The 26,827-nt window shown below is 44.3% G+C and overlaps 1 protein-coding gene across 2 annotated transcripts; it reads right to left on the bottom strand.

Annotated features, from left to right (window-relative positions):
• Positions 1–237: 237 nt before the first annotated feature.
• On the bottom strand, positions 238–26,827 carry SV2B (synaptic vesicle glycoprotein 2B). 2 transcript variants are annotated; one of them, XM_075504209.1, is made up of 12 exons: positions 26,311–26,827; positions 14,767–14,947; positions 13,979–14,130; positions 12,621–12,754; positions 11,775–11,864; positions 9,487–9,597; positions 8,262–8,350; positions 7,344–7,508; positions 4,674–4,807; positions 3,784–3,984; positions 1,357–1,516; positions 238–421 (listed from the first exon to the last, which is right to left on the bottom strand). In XM_075504209.1, exons 1-12 carry the CDS (start codon positions 26,825–26,827, stop codon positions 238–240), a joined length of 2,118 nt encoding a protein of 705 aa, XP_075360324.1. The 2 variants fall into 2 exon arrangements, with proteins under 2 accessions (XP_075360324.1, XP_075360325.1); XM_075504210.1 differs by lacking the exon at positions 3,784–3,984.

The following is a 26,827-nucleotide window of genomic DNA, read 5'->3' as shown; positions in this document are numbered from 1 at the left end:
AAGGTTAAACCCAGGCTCTGCAAGGTGTGTGTGGTAGCTGCATGCACCAGTCATGGCTGTAAAAGGGTCAGAAACTAGGGGTTTCATTTTTATCCCTTTGAGCTCTTCTTTCCCTCCGCCCTCTTTCTTTGAGGTATCGACAGAACAGTATAGAAATGGACATTTCAATTTTTCCAAGCATGGCTCTTTTTTGTTCTTCTTCTACATCTGCCCCCCGACCCCCCTGGCCTCAGTTGCTCACATCAGGACCTGTTCTCGAGTCTCTGGCAGGCGCAAAGCGAGCAGGCCACCTCCAACCAGAGCAGAGGAAGCCAGAAGGATGGGAACCACCTTGGTTATCCCCACGAAGGAGGAAAAGATTGAGTTCCCCAGGATGGCACCGAACTTGCAAAGCCCACTGAGGATGCCAAAGGCTGTTGCCCTGTGGGGAAGAAAAGCAGAAAGCAATGGTTAGGAGGGAGGTTCTTGGCATAGCTACAGAAGATCTGGATGGGTGATTTTGTGAATGCTTTTTGTTGCCCAGGCTACGCTTCTAGCAAGTAAAGCCAGGCAGAATAAATAAATAGCTAAATAGATGTCGCTGTTTTGCATGTCTGTGTGAATGAGGAGAATGCCTGTGTGTATTCATTTCTCCTTTTCACCTCAGCTTCTCCCTAGCCCTAGAGTGGCCCACTATGACAGCCTTTGCCCTCCCCAAAGACAGCAGGACACAACCTGCTCTAGAACTTGTCAAAGCCCTTCCAAGTGCTGGCTGGAGTGGGTTGCCACCAGAGAAACAACCAGGGCTCTCCTTCAAATCCTGCTTCACCAGCAGCTAAAAGCATTCTGCCTTCAAAGCACAGTCCTTCTCCTTTCTTTCTGGCTCCCCTCAACAGCCTGAAAAAGGCAAAAAAGGCTTATCATGATGTCGCAAGGAAAGATTTCATCTGCAGCACATTCTCCCAAAGTTTCCTGTGCTGCCCCATCTCTCAAACCATTCTGTGCACATGGTTGTCTCCAGGTTGTGGAGAGCAGGGCTGTCACGGTGATGAGCTGTGAAAAGAGGCTGGGGGATACAGTCTGAAAGGCCAGACCTCCATGCACATCCATGGAAATGACAGACTCCATATTTTATTTGCCTGTAATTTCCATATGCCCATGCAACTCCCTGCGCACAAGCCACTGTGCATGCAGAATTATGCTTGCAAATGTCTGTGCTGATCCGGTATAGCTGCAGGACTACCCAGCCCTTAAGGACTGGTGAAAATAAAAAAAATACGCCTCCCACATCTACATGTATCTAGAGTGACTTTTCCTTCAGGAACCGAGAGGCCAAAGTCAGAGGGTGGAGACTAAAAGGAGGAATGCTCTGAGCACCTTTTGTCAGTGGGGTAGAGCTCCACGGTGATCACGTCCAGGGCATTCCAGGCGGCAATGCTGGCCCCGCAGAACAGGCACTGCCAGCCGATCATTGCCGACTCGCTGTTGCCAAAAAAGAGGAAGAAGCAGCACACTGCTGAGATCAACATTGAGCCACCTATGGGGTGAAACCAAGAGAAAAATGTTGGCACGAGTTCCCCCTGACCACAGTTGAGCAAACACATTTGTTGATAAAGATGCCTTTCAAGTGACGGCATTTCACCCCAAACTGAATTAAATCTGCAAGAATCCAAAAATACCTTGATGCTGCCTATCTGTCATTCTCTGATGCTGGAAACCAGCCTGAAAATGTTCTCAATGACCATCTGATCTTACTGATCGTCCTGCTCTATGGAGACTCTGAAGACAGGCTTTTCCAGGCAGGTTTCCAGCATCTCAGACATCCAGATGGACCCAGGAAGAGCAGAGGCAAGTAAACATGAAAGTCAATGAGGAGGAAGAATCATTGTGAAGGTTTTTCAACTTGAGTTTTGAGTGAAGAGCTGGTGCATTTCATATCAGATTGAAATCACTTGACACATTTCTAGTCTCAATTAGGATAATTTACAGTCAATTGTATGAAGCACTTGAGGTCTCTTTTAATTATAAGAACATCATTAGATTTCATGGCACATTTGCACAGGAGCCAGAATTTCATGAACACCACCGAGGGAGAAAGTGAGAGCGTTCATGCTCAGTTAGGCACAGTTCAGATTCAGAAATATTAATGGCTACATCGCTGCCTTCCCACCCCGTTGGGAATTTTCACCTGAAAGATGCAATTTTTGCAAAATCAAAGTATCTTTCACTGGAAAGTTGTGTTGTTGCTGAAATATCTCCATTTACTACCAGGAAACCAAACAATTTTTTTGTTTGTTTGGGGTTTTTTGAGTCAATTTGACACCATCTAAAATAATTTGGATGCTGAACTGGAACTAAAATGCTTCATTTTGGACATTATGTTGCATTTTGCCACTGCAGTGCCCTGCCTATGAAAAGCTGCTGTGCAGGACTCCATATCCACTTCTCTTCCATGGTACCTGGCCAAACTACATCCCCCACTATGCGGTGTGGATATTCCCTGGCTGAAGGGGTACAGTGCAACATTAGGGTCACCATGTGTGCACCAGGAGATCTGCTGTTTGGCACAGGAGAGGGTTTAGCGGAACATGATAAAACTGAACTGAAGTCCCAGCGAGGCACATAACACAAAAGCGAAATTCAGTTTTCATGTTAAGCTGACCAGAAATAATATGTTCAACAGAGTGATACGGGTGGGATGCCAGAAGGCTGTTTCAATTGAAAATTCCATAGTGAAACGTTTCAGCGTGTCGTTACTAATTTTTGTCCTGTACTTTTCATTCTGCAGGAGAAATAAGCATTTAGAATTCCAGCTGTCATCCCAATTCCCGATGAAGATGCTGAAATGCTGACATGTTTGCAGGATGGACAATCTGATTCTCATTCAGCTTTATTTAATTTATTTCCCACAGACCCTCTGATTTGTTTGGGTCTTTTCTAAATCCACTACATGAACGCTCATTTTCCCCCAGCATACATTCCTGGCACACCAGTGGGGGTCATCTTATTTTAACTTGTCTGACGGTGAGGCTAAGCTGACTGAACTTCCCTCTGCTCTCAGAAGAGAGAGATAGGTAAGCTCAGGAGAGTAAGTCATCCCTTACCCCTGAGCCACATCCCTGATTTTATTAAATTCATTTGGCTGTCCCTTGAGGCATGTTTCCCACAGTACCTGGAGAGCATGGTCTGAACCCTGGAGGAAGTAACACCAGAAATTCCCAAAGTAATCGTACAGCTGATAAGGTGATAGCTTATTCCCGTAACGCCAAAGGGTGGCATCTCGCTTGGCTGTGACATGGTCAGTTAATCTGCCATATGCTCTCTGAAGCTGTTTGTAAAGTCATTTCAAAATCGGAAAACCGAAAGAGGGAACTCCTGGGCTGTCAAGCAGCCACATCAAATAATCTTTGTGAATATTCATTGCTACAAGCAAAGCGTTCATTTATTTATACAGAGTGCTATGGACATCAGCATCAACTCAACAGCACCAAGAGGTCCTGCTTCAACTGTGACCCTGTTGTGCTGAGCACTGGGTAAACATACAGGCTTTGACATAAAAGCCAAAACAAAAAACAGAGGACGTCACAGATATACAGAAAAGCAGGGTGAGGAGGCAGGGAGAAAGTAACTTGCCCACTACCACGGAGTAGATCACTTGCCTCACCCTCGAGTCTTTTCACCCTTCTGCTGAGCCATCTCGGCTTGTGTTGGTGTGTGCAGATGCAGCGAGACCTTCACACTGACTCTTTGCAGAGTCGTGCTCCCACCCATCACCTGTGCCATGCACCCATCATCCCCACTCACCGATCATCTTTATCCTCCCTATTTTGTCCATGAGTAACGCAGAGATGATGTTGCCCGGCAGCACAGACAGGCTGCCCAGAAAGCTGACCAGGTAGATCAGGAAATCATTGTCCTCCTCAAAGTCCAGGTGACAGCCTTCCTTCTCCTTCAGAAACGTGCTGTTTATGAGCCTGCAGTTGATGAATTTGTGTTCGTAGAGATCTGCGAGGGAAAGAAGCAAAGTCCTGATCCTGCTTGGCTGGTCTCCCTTCATACAGCAGCAACAGGAGTCAGGATCAAAACCAAATCAAAGATCTGAGAGGAGATCCTCATCAAATGGAAATGGCCAGGGAGTTTTTATTTTAGTGGCAAACTCTAGCTGCATGCTTGGTACCTGGTGGGTGCCAAGCTCATGCACTCCTTATATTTGTGGAGTCACCTGGACCAGTATCCCTGTTCCACAAGGATGGGACAATGCAGGCTCTTGCTTTCACGGCATTATGGTTTGTGCTCTATTAGAGTAGAAATGAAAAGCGGTTTCAGGGTAAAATAATCAGTATTTTACTGCTTACAATCATCAACCACAGGTTGGTTAAAATTATGTTTTAAGCCAAATTTTTTGAATCAAGCTGTTATACTGCTATGCATTTTGCCATTACTTTAACCTGCCAAGGTCTGAGTGTAGACTTTTGCATTTGATGTGCAGCAGCCAGTGGCACCAGAAGCCATGTGGTTAAACACTGATGGAGCAACCTGAAGCCTCCTTCCAAATGCATCACCCTCTTTTTTCCATCATCACTCTCATTACCCAGCACACACACAAACACACAGATTCCTATCATCCTTTCTCCCAGAATCTGATAAAACAGTTTCTAATTACAGAGATGAGACCATAGCAGGAATCCCATTACCAGTGTTACAAAAGACAGTGGAGATGATGGTGCAGTTTTCGAAGAAGGTCTCTCTGGATGTCACATCTTCAAAGTAGCATTCCTCAAATAGTGAATCCTCAAATCTCACTTCCTTGAATTTCATGCCAATAAATCTGTGGGGTAGGAAACAGAACTTCACTCTGTGCTTCAAGGTATTTTCTACACTGTATAGCACGTAATGGCTATTTCAAGAGACAGACCACTAACGGCAAATTCTAGGGTCATTTACAGAAAAGCTGTTGCTTGAATGCATAACTGTCCTTCCAACTCCATGCTTACATATTTTGTATTTTAGTAGAGAGATGGATTTGAAGAGGGTTTTTTTTTTAAGAGAGATGGACCTTTTAGGATTTCTGGCAGTTTTTCTACTCCTCAAAATAGTCACATCTAAGAAAGTGTGCTTCTAAGGCTCTCACTTTCAGTACTAGTCCATCTGAAGAAGACATAATTTCATTCAGTCATGGCATTTTCTTTGTGAGCTGACCTTGCTTTCCTTATTCTGTCCCTTCCTCCAGCATAAATACAAACAGACATTATCAGGAGCCCGTTGAGCCATTTGGTGAAAGGCTTCTGACAGTTGTTTAAACTCAAAGTGATTTTCTTAAGCAAAAATGCAGTAGAGTTTTTAGAGAGAGTGGGGAGATTATCTGACTTCAGCTTGTAACTGTCTCTGTTCAAGGACTATTGCTCATCATGTAATGAAAACAGATTACACTAAAAATAATCAACTGTGTCAGGTGATTGATTTCTTCTCTGATGGGAAGCTTGACGTGCCTGACCTACCTGCCTGAAGGATGACACAATATTGATTTACCTGTGAAATTTTGCAGGGGCACTGAGAAGATGTATTAGTTAATGCACAAGCATGTTTGGAAGATGTAAGGCGCTATTAAGAGCAAGCATTACTGCTCCAGTTAAGGAGGCCACAACTGTCACCAAATAAAAAGCCTTCTAACATATACGCAGAAACTTAATTGAATTGAGCACTTACAACACAGTCGCGCATGATGGCTGTTTACACCATTAAATGAGCACTGCAGGGCTTCTTAACCGAAGCTCCTAACAGATATTATTAATGCTCAAAATACCACAAGAAGACTATTCAAGTCTTTTGCTCCATGTAGAAGGTTACAGTAAAACTTAAGCTGTTCTGCATTTGCCCAGTAATAGCCTGTGATGTATTTACTCCCAAAGGCTGTTAGAAGCCCTTTTCCTGCAGTTTGCTTTCTTAACATCCATCTTTAAAAGTCATATAGCAATGGCCTGGCGTTCAATGGAGTTTTAACTCACAGCCAAGGGCTGGAGGGAAAATGCAGCTATAAATCATATTGAGATATGCTCTGGGTATTACTGGAAAGTAGTTTGATCAGGTTTTGAGTTATTGAATTGGAGAGGACCAAGGCAGGAGAATAGTGATGCACGTCACAGTTTTATGTCTTCATCCTGCAGGGTGCTGAGCATCCTCAGTTCTCAATGAAGTTAGTGAAAACCAAGCATCTCCTCTGGGCGTAAGATAAGGGTCCCCAATCCCTAAATTTGACCACCATCCACCACCATTCACTTTTCACCAGACTTTGGCTGCTCGATAGGCAGGTGAATAGGAATTATGGGGCTAGGTTTGCACCATCAAGCAGAGTTCCTTACTGCAGGGGAGGTCTCTGGAAGGACGTGGGGACACATACTGGGGTCCCCCACCAATGTCTATCAGATATATGCCAAGGAAATGGAGACAAATAGTTTCTGAGGGGAGAGGAACAACCTGGCTGGGCAATGAGGTATAGTTTCACATGTGAAGATTAAAACAATGTGTTTTGTGTAACATTGAACGTCTAGTGGGACCTCCCCACATAGTGCAAGGCAGCTGGAGCAACACCCTGTCTAGTCCATCTGAGGCAATGGGATCTCCACAGAATTTACATAGTGGTATTTTTCCACCCATTTTGCTGAGATTTAGAAAAGTAATGATGGCCTGCTACAACTCACTAGGATTTATATTGCTGGGGAACATAGAATGATTGGGGTCCAGGCTGGATGCAGAAGAAAAACCACGAGGTCCAGCCCAAATAGGAGAATAAAGGGAGGAAAGCAATGATGTTCTGCTAGAGAAACTTCACGGACTTAAAGCTGTAAAAGAGAAGGTGACACACTAATTCTGTGGCAGAAGCACACCAGCACAGCTGGCCATGACACAGCTCGCACTAACGGGCTGCAGGCTGGAGACCGGGGTAAGTCCTATCGAGGGCTTCAAGGGGAATAGCTTTTTATTTTGGAAATGCAGCAGCAGAGCAGTTTCTTTAGAAGTGAGGGTCTCTGCTGCCCCAGACCAGTAGATGTCAGTGTGTGCCAAGGAAAGAGAAGCCACCGCTGCACGCAGCTGCCCACTGCCCTGCTCCGGTGAGGGGCTGCTGGAAGGACTCCACACATGCATCCCCCTGGGTCTGGAGAGGAGGGGCTGAGGCAGAGTGTGTGCAAAGCAGGAGAAAACGGAGATTTGGTCTGTGGAAAACTGCCTTTGGTATGTGAGAGTTGCAGACTGAGTGTCCAAAAGAACAACAGAGATTTTCAAGCTGCTGGAAAAAGGAAAAAAAAAAAAGCTTTCTAGAAATGGATTTCAGTTCACATGCATCGAACCAAGTTCTGTTCGCTTACTTATCATTTCTGTATTCCCCGTTTCTATGGATCTGGTTTTCCAGGGTGAAATTAAAGGTGAAGTGTGACACTTCTTCGTCATCAAAGATCTTCACTCGGGATTCATATGCCTCTTCTTGGAGATACCGGATCATATCAGGGAACCAGACAATAAGGCCATAGTAACTATAGCAGGATGGGAGAAATACATTAGGGATGCAAGATCCTGGCATTGCAAATATCACGGTGCTTTTCCAATGATCTACTTCATAACTTGCAAACTTGTTCAATTCCTAATGCAAGTGGATTTCTGACACACAAGACTGAGCAAAGTGTCTCCCTACTCTAAACACCCAGCTACGTTCAGAAGCATGTTGATCCATTTTTGTTCACTTATAGCAGGACAATTCATTTAAGTTTTAGCGACATTGACTCCTTGGCTGGGAAATACAGCAATGTGCTATCCTTGCTGCCCAAGATACCAGCAGAGGAGCAAGGAATTTGGAAGCTCCTCCAGAAGACAGATTTCTTCAAGTATGAGGTTTGAGTTAGACAAAATTTACCTGTACAAAAATTACCTGTAGTCAGATTTAGGCTCACCTGAATAGCTTTTATCTACAACAAGGAACAGCTGAGAATCAGGTAGGGTTGTGGGGGGTTTTTTGTGTGGACAAGGTCCAATGAAAGATCTAGAAGTGAGAAAGTCGATATACTACTGCCCTACTGACCATTTCTCAAGTCCTGATTTGTTCAAAGCACCTTGTACTCTCATATAAGCAATCAGATTGATCAATAGTTTGTAGGAGAGCAAGGTTTAGTAGACAAAGACTTTAAAAGAAGACCATGATTAATTTTGTAATAGTTTATTAAAATGTGTAAATAATTATTCAAGCTGTGAGGGCCCTCTAGTTTCCTGAAAAAGTTAAAGAAGTACTGTACCTTAAGGCCATTGTAAACCAAACCACAGCCAGCATCAGTGTGTTCATCCTGTACTGGGCTGTTAAACAATATAGCACGTTGTCCCAGACCTACAAATCCACAATAAAGAATTAGCTGCAAGGCAACCCTAGCAGACACTCGACAGATTAATTTCTGAGTGCATCAATTTAATGTCAGTAAAAAGGGCTCATTGGGGGAAGGTCAGATGTGTGGCTTATAGTCAGTGTTTGTTCAAAATTACATTTATCGAGATACATGGCTTACAAAAAGATCACTTATTCAGCTATGTGCCACGGTACTTGATCTGAACGTTCTGTAATGAGCTGAAATGCATGACTAGGACGGAGCTGGGATGATGCAGTGTTTCTCTCAGGTTATATCAGTAAATGTGGATATGAGCCTGTTCTCAGACCCTCTGACAATTTTGTCTTTTCAAATATATGTATGGTCTCAGGGGTGCTTTCAAACCGAGCTCCAAAGCTCACTGAAGAGCAAAAACCCAAACACAGCTGGCACTTCAGGAGGGCTAAGATGAACTCAGGTTAGGGATGAAGCCAAGCAGAGCAAGAAGACGACCAAGATCTGCTCTTCTTGACCTGCTGCAGGAAATACTGCCAGGAACAGGAGGGGACATAACTCCTCATGCTTTTAACTTGCCACATAAATACTGTAATAGTGTAGCACCTGCATTGCTATTAATTAAGAAATACTCTCCTTTACTTTAAGGTCATCCTTCTAGACTAGAAGATCTAGCAAGATTTCCCACAAAGTTCTGCATGGGTATAGGTAAGCATCATAGCATGTGTGAAAGGTTAAATTAGCTGAAGAGACAATATAACATTGTTAGAAACTCAGTCTCAGCAGGAGCAAGGAGCAAACACTCTTCTGAATCCACTGCGGGTGGTAAATTCACTTGGGCTTGGGGGAGAGGGAAATCTATATTTATCTGCACAGGAGAGTCAAGCACTTGGGGCTGTGGCTCATCCTGGAAGCTCTGCCATTAGCACAGCTGGACTACCGTGATGCTCACAGGGGCATTTGAGGGCCTGGCAGTTTGCAGATGCACACATCTGCATAGAAAGTGCAATCAGATTACAGCCCTTTGCAAACACCAGCAGAATTTTTTGAGTGAGAGTCAAGGTTTCAAGACACCGTGACCTGAAGCAATGAGGCACTAGAGCCCAAACCTCAAAAGCCCCTGTGGGATGTTTTTTCTTCTCTTTACCTGTTTGAAAGTGGTTGTGATTCTGACCAGCCACCGCTGGTACCAGGTCCCTGTTGAGCTCTGGATTTCAATAAATTCATCTACTTGCTTTGGAGTTTTGATGTAAGAAACCTGGAAAAGAAAAAAAAAAGGAGAAAAAAAATATTGGACTGAAGTTTCCAGAATTGATCTTGGGTGGATTGTAAATTCCACTGTCTTCTGGGCAATGTTTCCACCTGATATCCCTTACTATCTTTTCCTTGAATATTATCACTAACAATTGAGCTAACGGATTTAATTACAGCAAGATATTTTATCATAGAAAGAAGCCTGCCCTCCTTCTTTCCTTTCCCCCATCCCTCCATCCTTTCTCTCTCTCTCCCTTTCCGTGAAATATTTTAAGTGCATCACATCCACTTCAGTATTTCATTTATTGGCTAATGTGCCTGTGCACTACCTTATCTCTCTATCCCTTAGATTCCCACTAGAAATTAGGAGTAGGCAATTATAGTAAAAAGTGTCTCCATGATCAGCCACTTGTATCCGCATCAAACTGAGCCCTCAGTATCTGTTTCTTCAAAGGCAACTGGCAGGAATATTTCTCATTCAGCACCTTTTAAGTACCACTAGCAGAACTTCTATGACAAATGAATGTGTAGATGGGAATCTTTGCATCTGAAAATGCATCCTGTCATCAAGTGAGCCCACACCATGCAATCAATTTCACTCCACCAAAACAGTCTGAATTTTCAACACCGAACACCTGAACTGGATTGCTCAAGAAACCTTAAAAATAGGTCCCAGAAAATATTTGCTCGGTAACTTTAAATAAAGGACATATTCAAGGAAACCATGATCTGTTTGTAAACACAAGAAGGAGGTGAATATTTACTGAATAAATTTCTGAGTATGAATGAGTGCCTTGGCTCGGCTGTGGAGTTTCCGTGTTCCTCTTGCTGGCACCGTTTAAATGTCAGATCTGGGAACTGTCCCGGTACCAGCTGACTCACCACAAACTGACAACTTCTGGCCTATCAGAAAAACACAAAATCTGACAGTTTGTGCTACACCAGCCACACTGATCGTCTGCCCATGCCAACGGATGTCAGTAAATCTTGATTGAGCCGACGTGCCATACCTCGAGGTGCGATACTGAGATCAGCTCATGCTGTAGCAGTCATGACACTGTTGGATGGAGTAATGAGCACTAATGGGTGCTGTACAGCTGCTCCTTCATTCTCCTACTTAGCTCAGACTCTCATAGTGCCCTACTTTGATTTCTTTTTTTTTTTTTTTGAGTTTCAGTCCTCTTTCCCACCGCCACGCAGCGGGACTGGCCAGCCCAGCTCAGCGTTACAGCAAAGCCAGATAGGGATTCAGAGAGATGGTCTCTCTCGCCTTTGCTATCAAGGTTCACATTAGTCAAATGGTTGGTAGCCTAAAAATAACACATGCTCATTAAGTTCCTACCTGAAGCTCCACACAATTGTCATGCACTGATATTAATCTTTAATTTTCTTGAAGGATCATTCCTGAGGGGCCCTATTTCGTGACAACCCTTCTGAACATGGAGCCTTGCTCTCCTTCTTGTCCAAAAAGACATGTTTTACACACAACCATATCTCCTTTTCTCCATCCTTTAAAAGCCCGTGTCCTCCCATCTTTCAAAGCATAAATCAAGAGCTATTCCCTGGCTGGCTCACTGGGAGTTTACAACTAAATTATAGTAATTTGCAACTAACCCCAGCATACACCTTTTATCTGATTTTACTATTAACGAAGTCCACTGGCGTGACCTTTTTCACAACAAGCAGCAGACTAATGAGCAATAGCCACTCATCCCACTTTGCCTTGGAGAGATTAAAGATTGGGTATGAGGCAGGTGGAGTTTGGGAAGCTCATTAGAAGGTACGTGAAGTATAATCAGAGTTTGATTAGAAGCCAGAATGGAGAAAGGAGTGCCTCAGGTCTCCCACATGACTAATATCTCTCTTATTTGGTTTTAGTCTCTTACAGCAGACCAATTAAGCATGTGTGTAATTGGAAAATCACTGGGCTATATGCTGTAGAGTAACACCAGGAATGACGAGTACTCACTGCAATTCGCAGGATTGACTAATTCTTGAAAAAACAGACTGACATCTAACATTAAATGCAGAAAACATATCTCAGAGTCCTTTTTCTGATTGCTGGGGGAGGTCGAAAAGACATCGAAAGAGTCTCAAGGAGGAATAAACTGGTGCTGTGCTGTACCAAGGAAGGTATGTCCAACCTTTCTTTTTACATGCTGATGGCTTTGTTAAACTCACCGTAAACACCCTCTCTGGTTCGCCCTTGGCCCGCATGTTGGTGTCATGAACTTGCTTGAGTATCATCCAGGCTTCATCGTGTTTACCAATCTGAAAACACCAAAGAAAAGGAAAACAACCATTGGAGTTCCCAGCTCTGTAATTTACCAAAGCATAGAGAAATCAGTTGTACAGGTCCAATATAGCGGAGAAGCACACAGACAGCACTGGCTGCATTAAACACAAAGAGCCAAAAGCACCGTTTTGTATTCACAGAGTGCAGCATCTCTGTGCTGAAGAAAGGAGTTACCCTAAAACTGTCTGAGGCAGGAGAGGAGTCAGGAACAGAGCTTTAAAACCAGATCAAAGAAGAGGAGATGGATGAGGAGACCCAGGCTCTAATCCCACCGCTGCTAAAGCCTTGCAGGGTTAACTTGAGCTAGGTATTGCCACATTTCACATCTGTGAAATGGGAATAAAGAATACGTGTTTAAGATTTCTGAGGCTTCTGTATTTTACTCAGTAAAATGTACTCTGTCCTTTGGTCTTCCACCAGGATTCAGTAGTTACACGCCCAAACTCTGTGAGATGTTTTCAAAATGCCTTTCTTGGACTTATAAAATTCCCAGCATTCACTACCTTCTTTCTGTACCACATTTGGCAGTGAAATACTAACCACCATTGATTGACCCCATAGTCTGTAGTCTTTGGGCTTTAAGCAATCTGTGGAGCTAGTGTAGACACGTAAGAGTGTCTGAGCTTGTGCTATGCGTGTTTGATGGGACAAAGACAGACAGACGGTGACACATTACAGACCAGCTGTCCTCTGCTAGTGTCAGACCGCAATGTTCAGATGAATCATCTTACCTCCAGCAAAAAACGCGGGCTTTCAGGCATGAATTTCAGTGCCACCAGGGAGGCGATACAGGGCAGAGAGCAGACAAGTACAAAGACTCTCCAGCTGTGGAAGTGGTACTTGGTTCCCATACTGAACCCCCAGCCTGGAAACAGCAAGAGCCAAAAAGTAAAAATACTGACCCGGCATTCTGAGTTTTTCTTTCCTAAAGCAGCTCTGAACTTTACAGCTCTGTACGACAAGGGGACAGGTTGAAAGTTTGCTATTCTTGGTAATGACGGCTCTTAGAGGTTCAATAGCATGCTCAGGAGATAACAGCAAGTGAGTTCATGTTCATTACAGAAAATGGAACATACTTGTTCAGGATCTGCCTTTCAAAAACCTCCTTTTATCTTTGAGTTTAGAAATCATCTAGTGATAAGAATAGCTCCATGCAGCTGTAGGCAAGTAAGGCTGGGAAAGGGTAGAGGAATCAGGGCCATTTTGCTCCAATAGCCTCTGTCATATCAATCAAAAGCATGAACATTTCTTTATACTGAGTGTACTTTAAACATGGTAGAAATGAATTGATAGATAGGTAAATGTTAGTGTTTTTCTTCATGGTCTTTGGCCTGTCCTACTTTCCTCAAACAGGATTTTGCAAGCAGCTGGTGTCACTGAATACTGAGGGAATTAATCTTTTCCAGTAGCTATTTGCTTCTGATGTTGTCCTAGGATATACGGGAGTTATGAGGAATACCATGTGACAGGCAGATTTTTGCTCCTCAGAGCACGAATATGTTTCAGAGTCCGCCCACCTACTTTTTCCCTCCCACTTGCAGCTCTGGGCAGGGAACCCATTCCACTCCTCAACCCAGTTGGGTGAAGTCAGATGTGACTGCAGCCCACCGCACGCTGGAGAGACCTGTCCCCACATACACAGCCCCGGGAGTGTTGACACTTGGCTAAGGAAAAGAGCATGTGCTGTCCTCACTGCTATCATTCATAGCACCCAGTCATTCCGTGATTAAAGTTACTTATTTTTGATAACTGGATCAATTTTTGCAATACAATCTCAGTCCCGTTTTCCCTGAACACACTGGCATTTAGATTAAGAGCTCAGGCTCTGGCAGTATAATTCAAGGCGTGTATTTGAAGCTTTTGATGCAAAGCAGTCTTCATCAATCCTATTTACAGTTTTGGTATCAGTCAGTCAATCATGCAGTCAATTTATGAGACCTTTTGTGTGCACTTTAGGTATCTGTTATTTTCAGTGTTGTTTACGTTGGGATGTGTAAGGACTGACTAACGTTACCTGTACGGGCTTTTGGGGTACTGTAGTGAGGCAGGAATGTGGTGTTGTCAAAAGTCAATAGCACAAAACAGTTACCGTAATGTGGGATGATGCTCCAAGCCATTGCTGAAGCAAAAATGCCACCGATCATCCAGAACATGCAAAGCCAGCTCAGGTGTTCCCCCCTCTTCTCACGAGATAGGAATTCAGAGAAATAGGCAAACACGATGGGGAGGGATCCCCCAATACTGAGGAGAAAAAACAGCACATGGGAAGAATAGGAGTCTTCAATGTCTTTGTAGCTAGAATTGCACATATAAAGAGGGAAGGTCACACTCACAGACGTGCTGCACAAAAGTGAGACTTGTAGGAAAAATGCAAATTTCTCTTCTGCTGGACTGATCTTAGACATCAAAGATAAACAAGATCCTTCTCATGCTCTGAAAGCTGAATTTCCTGTACAGTTTATATAAAGCCAGTGTAATGCCCTGCTCTTCACCTAGACATCTTCTCTTTTGTTATTTTGTGATCACTCATTTTAGGGAGGCAAAATACCGGCAGGCGATGGGAACTGCTGAGGCTCTCATTGGAGGCCCTGGCAGTAAGGATTGTAAAATGAGGTGGGCATTTATCAGTCTCACTCGCCTTTCTGCACAATTTGGGCAGTTCCAAAAGAATGTAAATGACCAAACTTTCTTACTGCTGACACTTTAAGGGTCAAGAGTGAGGTAATGCAACCACACGCGCTAAACAGCAATGCCGTCCTGGCTCGGCACCAGAGGTGCATCTCCGGAGCAGCCTTCCTTCTCCCGCCCCGCACACCCAAACTGCCGAGCTGTGACAGGGCTCCTCCAGGACATGGGACAGATTCCCCAGTTACCCACCCGAGGCCTGAGATAAGGCGGCAGAAGAGGAAAAATCCATATCCTTGGACGAAGGAGGAGAGGAACGCGAAGGCAGCGTTGATTGCAAGTGATATAATGAGGCATTTCTTTCTTCCCAGTTTATCAGCGAGGCCACCCAGCATGACAGCCCCCACCATCATTCCTAAGTAGACTATCAAGCCTAGAATAGAGACAGAGAGACAGTGAGTTTGGCAGCTGGGTAGAAATAGCATGCAATGTAGAAGTAGATTTTAAAGCATCCGTATGGCAGCTGATGTTGACCCGGTACACTATGCAATAAAGTAGAGATACCCCCGTCCCCCCCAAATTAGCTATCATCTCAGGTGCCACAAACTCTATCCATTGGTGAAACCTAATTTCCCCATCTTCTGCCCATGAGCCTGCATCGCTCCCTACTGCACTGCCTCATGCAAAATAGTCATACCCTCATTTGACCAGACCCGCATCTTTCCTTCCCAACCGCACTGCTCACATATCCCCCGCACGTAAGCAATGGCCAGGCATAAGCAGCTTAGGATACACGTGTCCCAGCTATGTGCCACCAACGATACAACAGAATTCTGATGTCTTAACTCCGCTAAACCTCCTGAGCGCAATGGGACTGAGGATGTGTAGGGAGGAGGCTCTCTCTGGCTGCTGTTTACATTCAGAGAGCTGTGAGAGCAGAAACACTGCTAAAGCGTGGCTAAATCTCTTTGCAGGTTACCTGTCCTACCCATGCTTCCTTTGCAGTATAGCATCTCTTTCACTCTCTGCTTTTCCTAGCTTTATCTGAAAGGATCAGTCTGTTACAGAGACACCTTGTGTAGCACAGCTACCTCCTTCATTACTGAGCCAAGATCTGGCATCTAACTAAAGGATAACATACAGAAAAGAGCGCAGTCTTGATCTGAAAATTTCAGGAGAAGGGAGAACGTACTGCTTGTCTTCAAGGTTTGCTCTAGAGAGTTATCACTGACATTGTTAAGAAAAAGGGATTCTTCTTTTTAACTTGACTTCATTAGATCTTCTACCATGGGGTCCTCAAAAGACAGTTTCAGTGACTACGTTTAGTACCGGGCTGAACAGGAGAGAATGGTTGTTTCTCCAAAGAGGCTCCCTGTACCCAGCTCCCTGTGTGCTTGCAACTCTGGCCTAGGAAACATGGCAGTTGTCCCTGGCTCTTCTACTGACACTGCCACCAGAAGGGCCACCTATTATATTGCCTTCTCCTTTATCTGGGTACCAGTGTAAATAGCACTAATAAATAATGTTTATAGGTCCAGGAATTTTTTTTCACTTATTTTATCTACTTTCCAGATGTAGAGACTTCAGAGAGCAAGAACATTGCCGGGAATAACCACAAGCTATGGTCCTTTTGCTGACAAAATTCCCGTTGAGGCCTGAAGGAGTTATGATATGAAAGGACAGCAGGATCAGACATTAAGCATTTAAAATCTAATAGCAATCAGTGCTGGAGGGTTGGAAACATGGATCAGCTAGAGTGAAATGATTTGCACTGCTGTTAAGGAATAACATCTGGGAATTGATCAGTCCAGCAGCTGGCAGCACATGGACCAGGTCTTTGAAGGCTGTATCGGCCTCTGGGCTTCAGATTTTTGTTTTAGGCTTGTCTGTGAAAAAATCTCTGTTCATTCCTTTGAGCCAGGAAAGATGTAAGGATGGAAGGGATCAGGCAGGAGCATATGTCTCCAAGGCACCTCTGAAAAAGCCCAGATGAGGCAAGACCACAAGGAGACAGACTATCAGCAGGTGGATCTATGCTACTGAAGTTATTCTGAGTTTCACAGTGCAAAAGACAAAGCCCTTCACGCTTTGTCTGCTTGCTGTGTGTGGCTGCGGCTGCCTCTGCCTTAGCACTGCAGGACCAAAGCACTTGGTGACCAGGTGACTCCACAGCATGCTCTGAGGGCTCTGCCAGCTGCTGACATGGAAGGGTTTGGGGCAGCACGTCCAAGCACACTGTTACTGCATTGGCAGCTCCTTGGCTACTAAGCCGCATATGTCTCGGAGCTGTCTACTGCAAGCTAGTGGTCCACAGAGTAGGAGCAGTGTCACCAGCGTCAGAAGAAAGTGGTGGCAACCGCTGTGTTTCCTGGGGAGCACAGAGGTGCAAGAGGCTGTTCCCAGAACGCCTCTTGTATCATCTCAGACACCACAGGCAGGATTATAGTCTATGCCTATAGGCTGCATAGTCCTGCTGTGGAGATCCTGATGGGGCCTGATCATGGCTGGATATGATCCAGAGGAGCTGAACTATGTCAGGATGGAGGAATATCTGCTTGCCGAAAAGCAGAACTTGTAGTGTAGGGGGTTCTTCAAGGAAAAAGTGATGCTTGGAGATGCTTGGAGACTGGGGCCATGTCAGGTTCAAGAACCCAGCTGAGCAGGGGATGAAGGAAACATCATAACTCAAGAAAAGCAGCAGTGTTGCCTGCATCCCTGGCCCTCAGTGAAGGCAACAAATGCTGAACAAGTAAATACACTGCCTTAACAGGAAACATTCCTATTCACTGACGGAAGAAATGCAGCTAAAAGAAACATTTTTCAGGCATGGTTGAAGAACATCCCTTTGGAGTGTCAATCCTCACCTTGAACCAAGTGTTGACTTCTCTTGAGAGCCAACATCTTCCCAGGACCTGTTCTGTCAAACACATCACTTGGGAAACAAGGTGATGATGAATTTTTTTGCAATTCGTTAACGTTTAAACAAGTTGATCAGTCTGATGGCTGAAGGCTGTTCTATGCCATCCAGCAAAGCTGGCTAAGGACTAATGCAGAGGCTTATTTGGCAGCTGATTCTGTCTTCCTTTTGATTGCGAATGCCTGCATTTGATTTGAAATGCATTACTAAATTAAAAGCTATGCAGCAGAGAGCCGCTGCAGCATTTGAACGGTGCTTGTCTCACGTTGATCAGAAGTGGAAAAGTTTGGACTTCTGAAATTTCCCCTGTTCCATAGCAGGGCAGTGGGGTCACCTCTCTGTGAACAGTTCTGCTTTCTTTTCTATCCACATGATGTCTAATGGGCAATCAGGACTTTGTGAACTCTGTTCTTGCCTCTTAACAGCCTTTGTACCAGAAACATGGCACAGGATTTTGCCAGTGCAATTGTACCTCCACCATAAGCGTGTGGCTCTGGGCAATCAATACCCACACTCCCTGCCCGACCCTCCTCACCCGAGCTGTCCTGGTGAGGTGATCTGAAGGTGCATAAAGGTTTCAGGCACTGATCTGGAGCAGTCAGAGAAGATTCGTACACAGCTGGGAATCTGGGATCTCTTTCTCTATTAACTTTGGTCTCCAGCTTGTTCTCTGAAGTGCAAATTATAAGGGAGAGCTGAAGCAAAAAACTGCTTCAGCCCAAAATCTTTCTGAAGGAAGAATCTTAATGCAGTGCTGTAAGGCTTAATGCTTTTACCCTGGCTCCTGAGCCACATTCAGTGCAGCAGCTCTGATCGCAGCCAGAAGACAGAGGTGATGATGCACCCTGTGTCTGCTCACCGGTGCATCGCAGCCACCCATCTGACAGCGAGCCCTGCCAGCACCGTGCGAGCGGCTCACAGCACAGCTCAGCCCACAACGCCAGACCCCGATAAGGAAGGAAAAATGATCTGCCAGAGTTAATTTTTTTTTTTTTTCCTGGAGAAAATCCCTGGGTGGCAGATGTTCATCCAAATCCTCTTAATAACAGAAAACGTCTCAGGTCAGGAGGAGGTGGAGGAGGTTTTTACTGTCTTCTAGCTGGTGATTTCCTGCAGCCGAGTACCCTGGCTGGTGGCAGGGCAGCCAGCTCTCTGGCCAGGGCAAGAATGGGCTTAGCATGAGATGTGGCAGTGTTTGAAACTAGGCATCAAGAAATGGAGTGGAGCTGCTTTTGTGGGCAAACCCCTGCAGATTCTGACTAGAAGCCCAAACTTGTGATGGAAGAGAAGATTATATCTCTGCAACACAGCAGCCATCGAACAGTGAGCAACATAAAACACAGCAAAGTGGTTAACGTCACAAACTCACTTAGAGGATGTGGCTTTAATTGGTTATCATATGTGACAAACCAATGGATGCATTGTCCCTTAGAAATTTAAAACAGTGAAAATCTATAGCAAAGGAAACCTCAGGGATGACCAGAGACTGTCCGCTTGGCCAGTTTCTGAGGGGAAGATCCTGGTTATAGAAATGTTTACTTCAGGGCTGAAACAAAATCAGCAGAACACTTTATGATGATGAAGAGGTCTCTTTTGGGAAGACTGCATGTTCTGGCCAATATCATTAAACCTTTTTGGGCGGCTGCTATAAAACACTCTGTCAGCTGACAGATCTTGGGACCCAAGGTGCAGAACAATGTCAGGCTTTGCAGATTGCTGTGTCCTGGATTAACAATACGGTGGCAGGGACTCGGGGAGGAGCGGAATAGTTACTGATAATGTCTCCGTGCAGGAGCAAGTCTTCTGGAGAACACAGTGATGGTTGTTCAAAGAGATCCAGCTTGTATCAAGGAAATGAAAATTTTAAGGAGAATTAGACCAAGAAAAGCGATCACTAAATGGTATTTCTTTTGCTGTGTTACTTCTGTCCACCAAATATGCTACAGAACAACATTACAATGGTCTGTACCAGAGACTCGACTTCAAAACTGGGCTTCAAACCACACAGACCTAGACTGTGCTAGGAGGGCTCAGCTTCCCAGCTAACACATGCAGTGGTTAGGTGAAATGTTAAGGGCAACTCTGAATAACCCATTATTTGCAGACTATTCCACGAGTAATGGAGTATAATAAATGCCTGTGGGAAAGTCTGCAATAGCCTCCCATAAAATCTGTGGAAAACCAAAGAGCAGAAATTCTAAGAATACATTTCGGGTTATGACTCATCCAATGTTGAAGTTATAAGAAAAATATGTGACCACTGACTGGGCTTAGTCCCACTAGAAAAGAGGTAACATATACAGCATTTTCACACTAAGAAATGTATTAGCCTGTACTGAAGTTGTGTGCTCCATGTCAGACAGGAATTGTGGACTTAAAAGCTGAACTTCTAAGGATAAAGAAAGGCAGATACAGTACATGCCTATGCGTGTGCTAAACTGTCTTTTTAGTCTTTCGATATATTTAGAAGTAAGGGTTTCAGAAAGAAAACAAAAAATTCAAGGTTTACCTATATCTCCATCAGAAGCATGAATTGCTTCCATTGGCAGTTAATGGGATTAAAGTTCTTAAAAATGAGGCATATCTGAAAATAATCCCTTTCGAGTCAGGACAAGGACTCGGGGAATAAATGGAAATATAAATGGAAATAAATGGAAATTCGAGCAGAAAAAAACCCAGCTCAATGGGAAGAATTAGTCCCAGAGTCCTTGGGGCTGTCAGGAAGGTGAGGAGGCTTCCTGGGTCCAGGTGCAGGCTTGTGTCACCTCTGCTAACAGGGCTGCATGGAGCCAGGAACCACAAGAACATGGAAGCTCCTACCTGCCTCCAAAGCCCAGGCCACTACCAGTACAGCCCTACAGTAAAAGAGAAGGCTTTTGAAGGGGGAAAGCATTTAGACAATGGAAAAGGATTAGGACCTTATATATCTTGCAATTTAAACTGTAATAAAAACAAAATCCAAACACTCTTACCAGCGTAGCATCTGTTATACATGGATGCACTTTATGGACACAAACACAATTTTGTGAGTCAGGTCTGGATGATTTGGAAGATGGATGAGGCAAGCCATGGGATCTTATTGTGCGAAAGTAATTTAAAGAGAGGAATACACCAGTGGTAGTCCTGACTGTCTTGTGCTGTAGCGATGGCCAGCATGTCCCAGAACAGGGGACGGTCTCAGCAGAGGATAAACGGGGGGCTGAGTGGCCTTTTTTCCCTTTCTTCCTGAAATTTCTTATCTGCTTCTCCTTGTAGGCTTATTAGTGCTTTCCCCATGAATCTCCTTTGACCTTGTAAATGGAAATCAAATGAAAGGGCAGGCTCGTTGCACTTGCTTTGTTGATTAAGTACAAGCAGAGAGACTTCATCTACAGCTAATGGCTCTGCCACTGAGAAACGGATCACCCATGTGAAAGGCGGCTTTCCATTTTCAGAGATCTGGGGGTGGATATCGGGTGAATCTGGCTGCTGAGATCGAGGGGATTCTGCACATTAAGGGCAAAGGTGGATGCGTGAATCCACGAGCGCTTTGATGCAGCACCGGCGAGGCAATGCACACCGAACACTTCAGCAAGCGCTGCCAGCACGGCGTGGGTGGCTGTTTACACTCAGCCGGCTTCACAGTCCCCCCACGGGACTTGTCCATCACTACAATATTCATGGGACCATCTGGTTCCCCCCACCCAACCTCTCTGCTAAAGCAAAGTTTTCAACGGAGGAAGCCAAACAAATCCTTTGCTGTTAAATGAAAACCTGTTCATGCTGGCTCTCGTCAGATGCAATTCCCGCAGTGTTTATAAACGGGGATGCAGTCATCTCCATATCAGACCTGCACAAGGTGTGGGGTGTTCCCAAATCAAAAAAGCCCCTTTTTTCCCCTAGCATGTCCCTACCACTCGGGGTGGTGATGCTCCTTGGGCTGCAGGAGCGTTTCTGCCCAAGAGCAAATTTGCAGGCAGGAATTCGTGCCGGATGCTCGGGACGTGGACACAGGCAGGTCTCACCAGGGTTTAGCCACCTGCCATGTTGCGGGTCCATGGCCATGGAGGTGCAAAACAGGCAGCCGTGGGCCACGGCAGAGCAAGGGAGCCATGGCTGGGCTTGTCTGCGCTTACCCAGAAAAAAAAAGTAGCGGAGAAAAGCCACTGAGCTCTGCCGAGGGGATTAGGATTTACTGTCATATCAGGTGAATTCAGGTCAATGAGAAACTGAGGCCATATTTTATCTCAGCTGATAATAAAACATCCTCTTCACCCAACTAAAAGCAGGGATATTGTTACACAGCCTATTTAACCTGACTCACACAGCCAAGCCTGAATTGCCGCATAACTGCATAATTACTAATAGGATCTTTTTTCTATTTTTTTTAATCTAACATTGCGAGGCTAAGATGATATCCTCCTTAAAATATTATTATTAAATCATAAAAAGAAAAAGGGAGCTATGTGCCTGAAAGGCAGATTTTATTCTCAGCATTGGTGTGGCTGTTTTGCAGTTATGGGCAAAGCCCTTAAAAATTTTCTTGTCTCAGTTTACTGAACTATGAAATGATGATAACACAACTGCAGCGCTGGGGATCTGGGCAGTCTGATGCTTTAACTGTGCCTTGCGTTTTTGATATGCAGGATGTGAAAAAGTTTAAAACGTTACTATGACACCATCTTTTATACTTGCTGTGTATTTACTGCTCTGCGCTTGCAAATATAATATTTAGTCCTCTGAGAGGTGATTAAAAGCACTTGAAGGTATAAATTTATATGATATTTCTCCAAATAATGATAATGTGTGCCTTTCAGCAAACAAGTAAATACAAATTTTATGACTCTTCATATGACTATCCTTAGCAAATAAAAAAAAAAAAAATCTGTTTCTGACAGGATGTATTATACTGAAAAGGAATATTCTGTTTCAGTAATTTTAAGAAATTAACTATTATTATGACCACCGCTGGTGAAAGCTCAGCAAAGCAGATTTATCAAATGAACACGTAAAAATAATATTGTTACAAGTTACCAAACTTATTCTTAACAACTAGTGTTAAAAACTGATGAAATTAAACTGCTAAAATATATACAGTTGTTGTTTCTTTTTTTTTTTTTTTTTGGTAATACCCCTGCAATCACCTTCAAAATAGCATTTCACATAACAGAAAACCTCCAAATATGTGTTTTGTCCCACTAGGGATATTTAGGGCTAAAATAGCTGTTAATTTGCATCTGATGGTGAGATGTTTATTTTCAGCACAAAATGTAAACGTTTTCTAAGATGTGTCATATTCATTTCACACATTTCATGAAACACTGTGGGCATCTGTTTATTTGTAATTTGTGCACAATTTGGCCATAATTTGCTTGATATTTTTCCATGCTTGCTTTCTGAGGGAGGAAAAATACGCAATATACAGAGTATTTAATGTCCTTTTAGGGGAAGCTGAACTTCACTAAATTGGTCTTTAGGGGGCATCTACTTTAGTTCTCTTATTTGTCCCTTCTTATTTCTGCGAGACTTTGATTACTTAACTGATTTATTTCCCATTTTTTCCCTCCTGGCCTCTCTTGTTATGGCTGAGACCTTCTCGTGTGTTTAAATGTTAGCAGCTGCCTGGAAGCAACCTTAACTCCACCCGGGATAACCTGATTTTGTTTCCTTAGCAGAAATGTGTTGAGACGAACGGTCGCTTGGGAATAAACATGAGCTTGTCTGTAGACATCTATTGGTACATGGGGATAAGGTAAGGGGCAGTAACTCACGTGTGGATGATAACCCTGCATCCCTAAAACCTCATGATAATTTGAGGGAAAGCTGTGCCTTCTCTAATCAGCCCTCCATTCATTCTGTGCAGACACACTCTTACAAGATCGTCACTGCACATTAGGCAGAAATGGAGGTGAAGAGCTCTTTGATTGCCACCCATTATTGTGCCAAGCCAACCTGTAAGTATCATTGAACCCTGAGTACTAGCAAGATCAATTTGCGATAGCACAACCCATAGACTGTCGAGGGAATGGAAACCCCAAGGGAAATGAGCGTGTGTTGGAGGCTCTGAGCTTTGTTAGGAGATATCTTTTTCTAGTTGTTGGTGGATGGGTGCTGAAGCTAACCCAGGAAAGGTTTTGAGGAAGATTATGTTCTTGTTTCCATCAATAGCACTTCCCCAGCCTTTCCCTTCAGGACCTGATATATGGCTGTCCTTATGCTGTGTACCCACAGCTGCTCAGAAGAGGGATGAAACCCTCTGGAGGCAGGTCTGCACCCAAACCTCGTGTCCCTGCACTGCCCTGCTGCCCACCAAGCCTCCAACGCCCTCCACTCCCTGCTGCTGCCCTTAGTTTGTCAGAACGCTCTCCTCCTCCTCTCCAGACCCAGAGACCTAGCTGCACTCTTCCCCTCTTACTCTCCAGCAGCCCTGTACCCACTCCAGTCTCCTCACACCCTGGCTTCTTGATGCCCTCGGATGTTCATTACTCATATCAGTGCACAGCTCTGCAATCTAAAGCTTTCTAAGCCAAGCTTAATTCATTTTCACAGCGGATGATCTCACAAACCTCAGATCCAAGAGGAAACCTACAGCAGAGAAATACCCAGCAGACAAGAAAGTATGTTTAACAAGTAAGACGGACTGAATCAGACCTGCCTTATGTACAACACCAATTAGTAACAACTGAATGCTACCATAAATATCCACTTTCCTCTCTGCCTCAAACTAAGATGAATCAATTTGTCTTGTTTTTAGGAAAATTCTTTTTTTTCCTCATATTTAAGCCACAAAATAGTGTGAATACAAGTTTTGACAGCAGATCCCCCAAAGAAACAACTAAGGACAGAAGAAATGGTTCTGCAAAACCAGGTTCTCAAAAGTTGTCTTTAAAAGTGGGCAGGAAAGGCAGCGAAAAGAGTGCTCTTCCCCTAATTAGCAGTTCCAGACTAGCTTGGTTAATGCGCAGGAGGCTGGGGTTGGATACGGACCCAAACGTCTCCTTGCTTATTCAGAGCTTATCAGAACACCCTGAACTTTCAGCCTTGCAAATACTGAGCTGGAAAAAGCAGAACGAGCTCTCTGGGGAGATTTCTTGTTCATTTTTACCTGTGGTTGGGCCAGAAATACTTCAAAGATAAATTTTCTTGTGACATTTGAAGTTTTCTGACTCGGGTGCCTGCCAGAGCTTGAGCTCTACGGAGACAGATATTTATGGGGTCAGAGTTTCAGAAGATTTCAGCTTTTATGTACTCACCAAAATAAATGACCTGCTTTTCAAAAAAGGTTCCATCACTGAAAAGGCACCCAGCCTGGTGTCCCATAGGGAGCTGGTAATTTCGGAAGTCCCTTTGAAATCAGGAACCAATTGTGAGCAATTTGCTTTTAGATATCTGACCTGAGATATTTCGAGCTAGAATTTTTAAGTGGTTTGTGAAGCAAAAAAAGTTAGCAAACTCTTTAGGGCACAAAACTATGCACAAGCCTAGCTAACTATGGAAATAAACACCCTGATACTCAAGTTCAGAGAATAAAAAAGAAGAAACAGAAAAGCGTCTAGGACCTCAATACACTGAGAGGTCTATATAAGGATAATTATCTATTGCCTTTGTCACATGAAAATAATGCAAATAGAATGGAGTCAAGGGCTGGGATCCAATCCAAAACCTGCATTTAACTTGCATCAGGCAGGGCTTGTGGGCCAGAATGTATGAACTACAGGCCCTGATGATTCCCCTACAACCCTGGTACATGTCCATCCAGACACACTATCCCCCTCCTAAAGCAGTCCTTCCAAGAGCTACTTTATTTTCCTTCCAGATGCGCCGTCCTGTTGCACGGCTGGCTCTCACTACGGGTCATGCTGGATGCTCTCCTGATTCTTGGAGATCTGGGAGACTTTGCCGTCTTTGGCCTATAATGTGCAAGGGAAAAAATTGTTCATCCAAACATTTCCACTCAGTCTCATTCACAATAACTAAGCCTTTGTATTTTGACCACAGGGAGGTGTCAACGGTGATGCAAAAGGGATGTTGCCAGTAGCCTCAGCCTTTAATCCCCATGCAGCGCATTAATTGCATTCCACAGACCTAAAAAGAAACCTCCATAGGCTACTTCTGACCCAGTACGTATTAGCAAATCGCTCTGACTGAGAAGTTAGTGTGCAGAAGGAACCGACTGCACAGCTGATCTGCCGGTTGGGACACTGGGCTGAAGAAAAGGGGAACCTGGCCACAGTGGAGAACTTTGGAGAGCAGGGCAGCATCAGCAGCCACAAGGTAACAGCAAAGTGAACCAGAGCAAACAGACCCCCATCTTTTACAACTATCATACTTGGATGGTACTGCTTTGTGGACTTCTCATTACAATTTAGTTTCTAAAAGGATTGAAATCTGAGTCACTAGGTACTCAAATACGGTTGGTACTTTTTGAGTACCTAGTACTCAAATACTAGGTACTTTTACGGTTGGACTCGATGATCTTAAAGGTCTTTTCCAACCTATACGATTCTGTGATTCTGTGAAATAGGAAAAGCCACCTTTAACCTTTCACTTATTTGTCCCTGAACACCCTTATGGGTTTTGCCCTGTGGATCTGCTGACTGCAATCTACCTTGTTCAGATCCAGCCTGCAGTGACCAGTACTGGGGCCACAGCACATTCATAAGGTGGGCTTAGATGTGGTGCAATTTTGCTGCTTTTGAGTAGCTGCCTTCTCAGCACCATGCAAACCCCTCTTGAGTCTGATCCACCCAGCCATGACTACACATGACATCCATGACTACACATGACATACAACACAAGAGGAGAGTCATCAGAAGATCCTGAAATCAGCTGGTCACTAGAAAAAGATGTTTTAGCTACTGTCTACTGCATTAGAAGAGCTGTTCACAAGTGGCACTTACCTAGCATCCCTTTGTTCGAACTGGATAAGCACATATCCTTCTCAGCACTGGGAAGAACAAATCCAACCACAAACACCTCCACCCCATCTGCCATCAGTGCCAACCCTAAAACAAAGAAGAGGGTCCACTGGAAGCGTCCGTGGCCACACTCCTCAATGATGTTCTCGTACTGGTGAGCAAGTTGCTCCTCGTCCTCCATCCTCTCAGCCATAAGGTCAGCACGGTCTCTGTACTCATCAGCCACGGCAGGAGCTCGCTTCTTCTGCTTGTCTTTAATGTCATCTGGGTGTGGGATCCCTTGGTATTCCCCCTCATAGACCTCATCATCTTCATCATGGCCTTCTGTAACATCACTCTGGGCATCTTCTTCATGACCGGGCTCATCCCCACCACGATAGTAGCTGTCATTGCGTGCATACCCTTCATAGTTACCATCCTGGTACCTGTAGTCATCTGAGACTTGGTTTGCCTCCCTGCCCCCTTGATAGAGGTTTGTGTTTCTATATCCGTCCTCCAT

Source organism: Mycteria americana, chromosome 6, assembly GCF_035582795.1.
Source record: "Mycteria americana isolate JAX WOST 10 ecotype Jacksonville Zoo and Gardens chromosome 6, USCA_MyAme_1.0, whole genome shotgun sequence".
NCBI classification, from domain to species: domain Eukaryota; kingdom Metazoa; phylum Chordata; class Aves; order Ciconiiformes; family Ciconiidae; genus Mycteria; species Mycteria americana.
This window is presented reverse-complemented; position numbering and strand designations above follow the sequence as displayed.

Excerpts from the sequence above, each read along its gene's own strand:
- SV2B (XM_075504209.1), bottom strand. The coding sequence starts at position 26,827 with ATGGAGGACGGATATAGAAACACAAACCTCTATCAAGGGGGCAGGGAG. Across the intron at positions 12,755-13,978 it reads GAGCATCATCCCACATTACG|GCTGGGGGTTCAGTATGGGA; the intron begins GTAACTGTTTTG and ends TGCTGTTTCCAG. Across the intron at positions 8,351-9,486 it reads TCACAACCACTTTCAAACAG|GTCTGGGACAACGTGCTATA; the intron begins GTAAAGAGAAGA and ends GTGGATTTGTAG.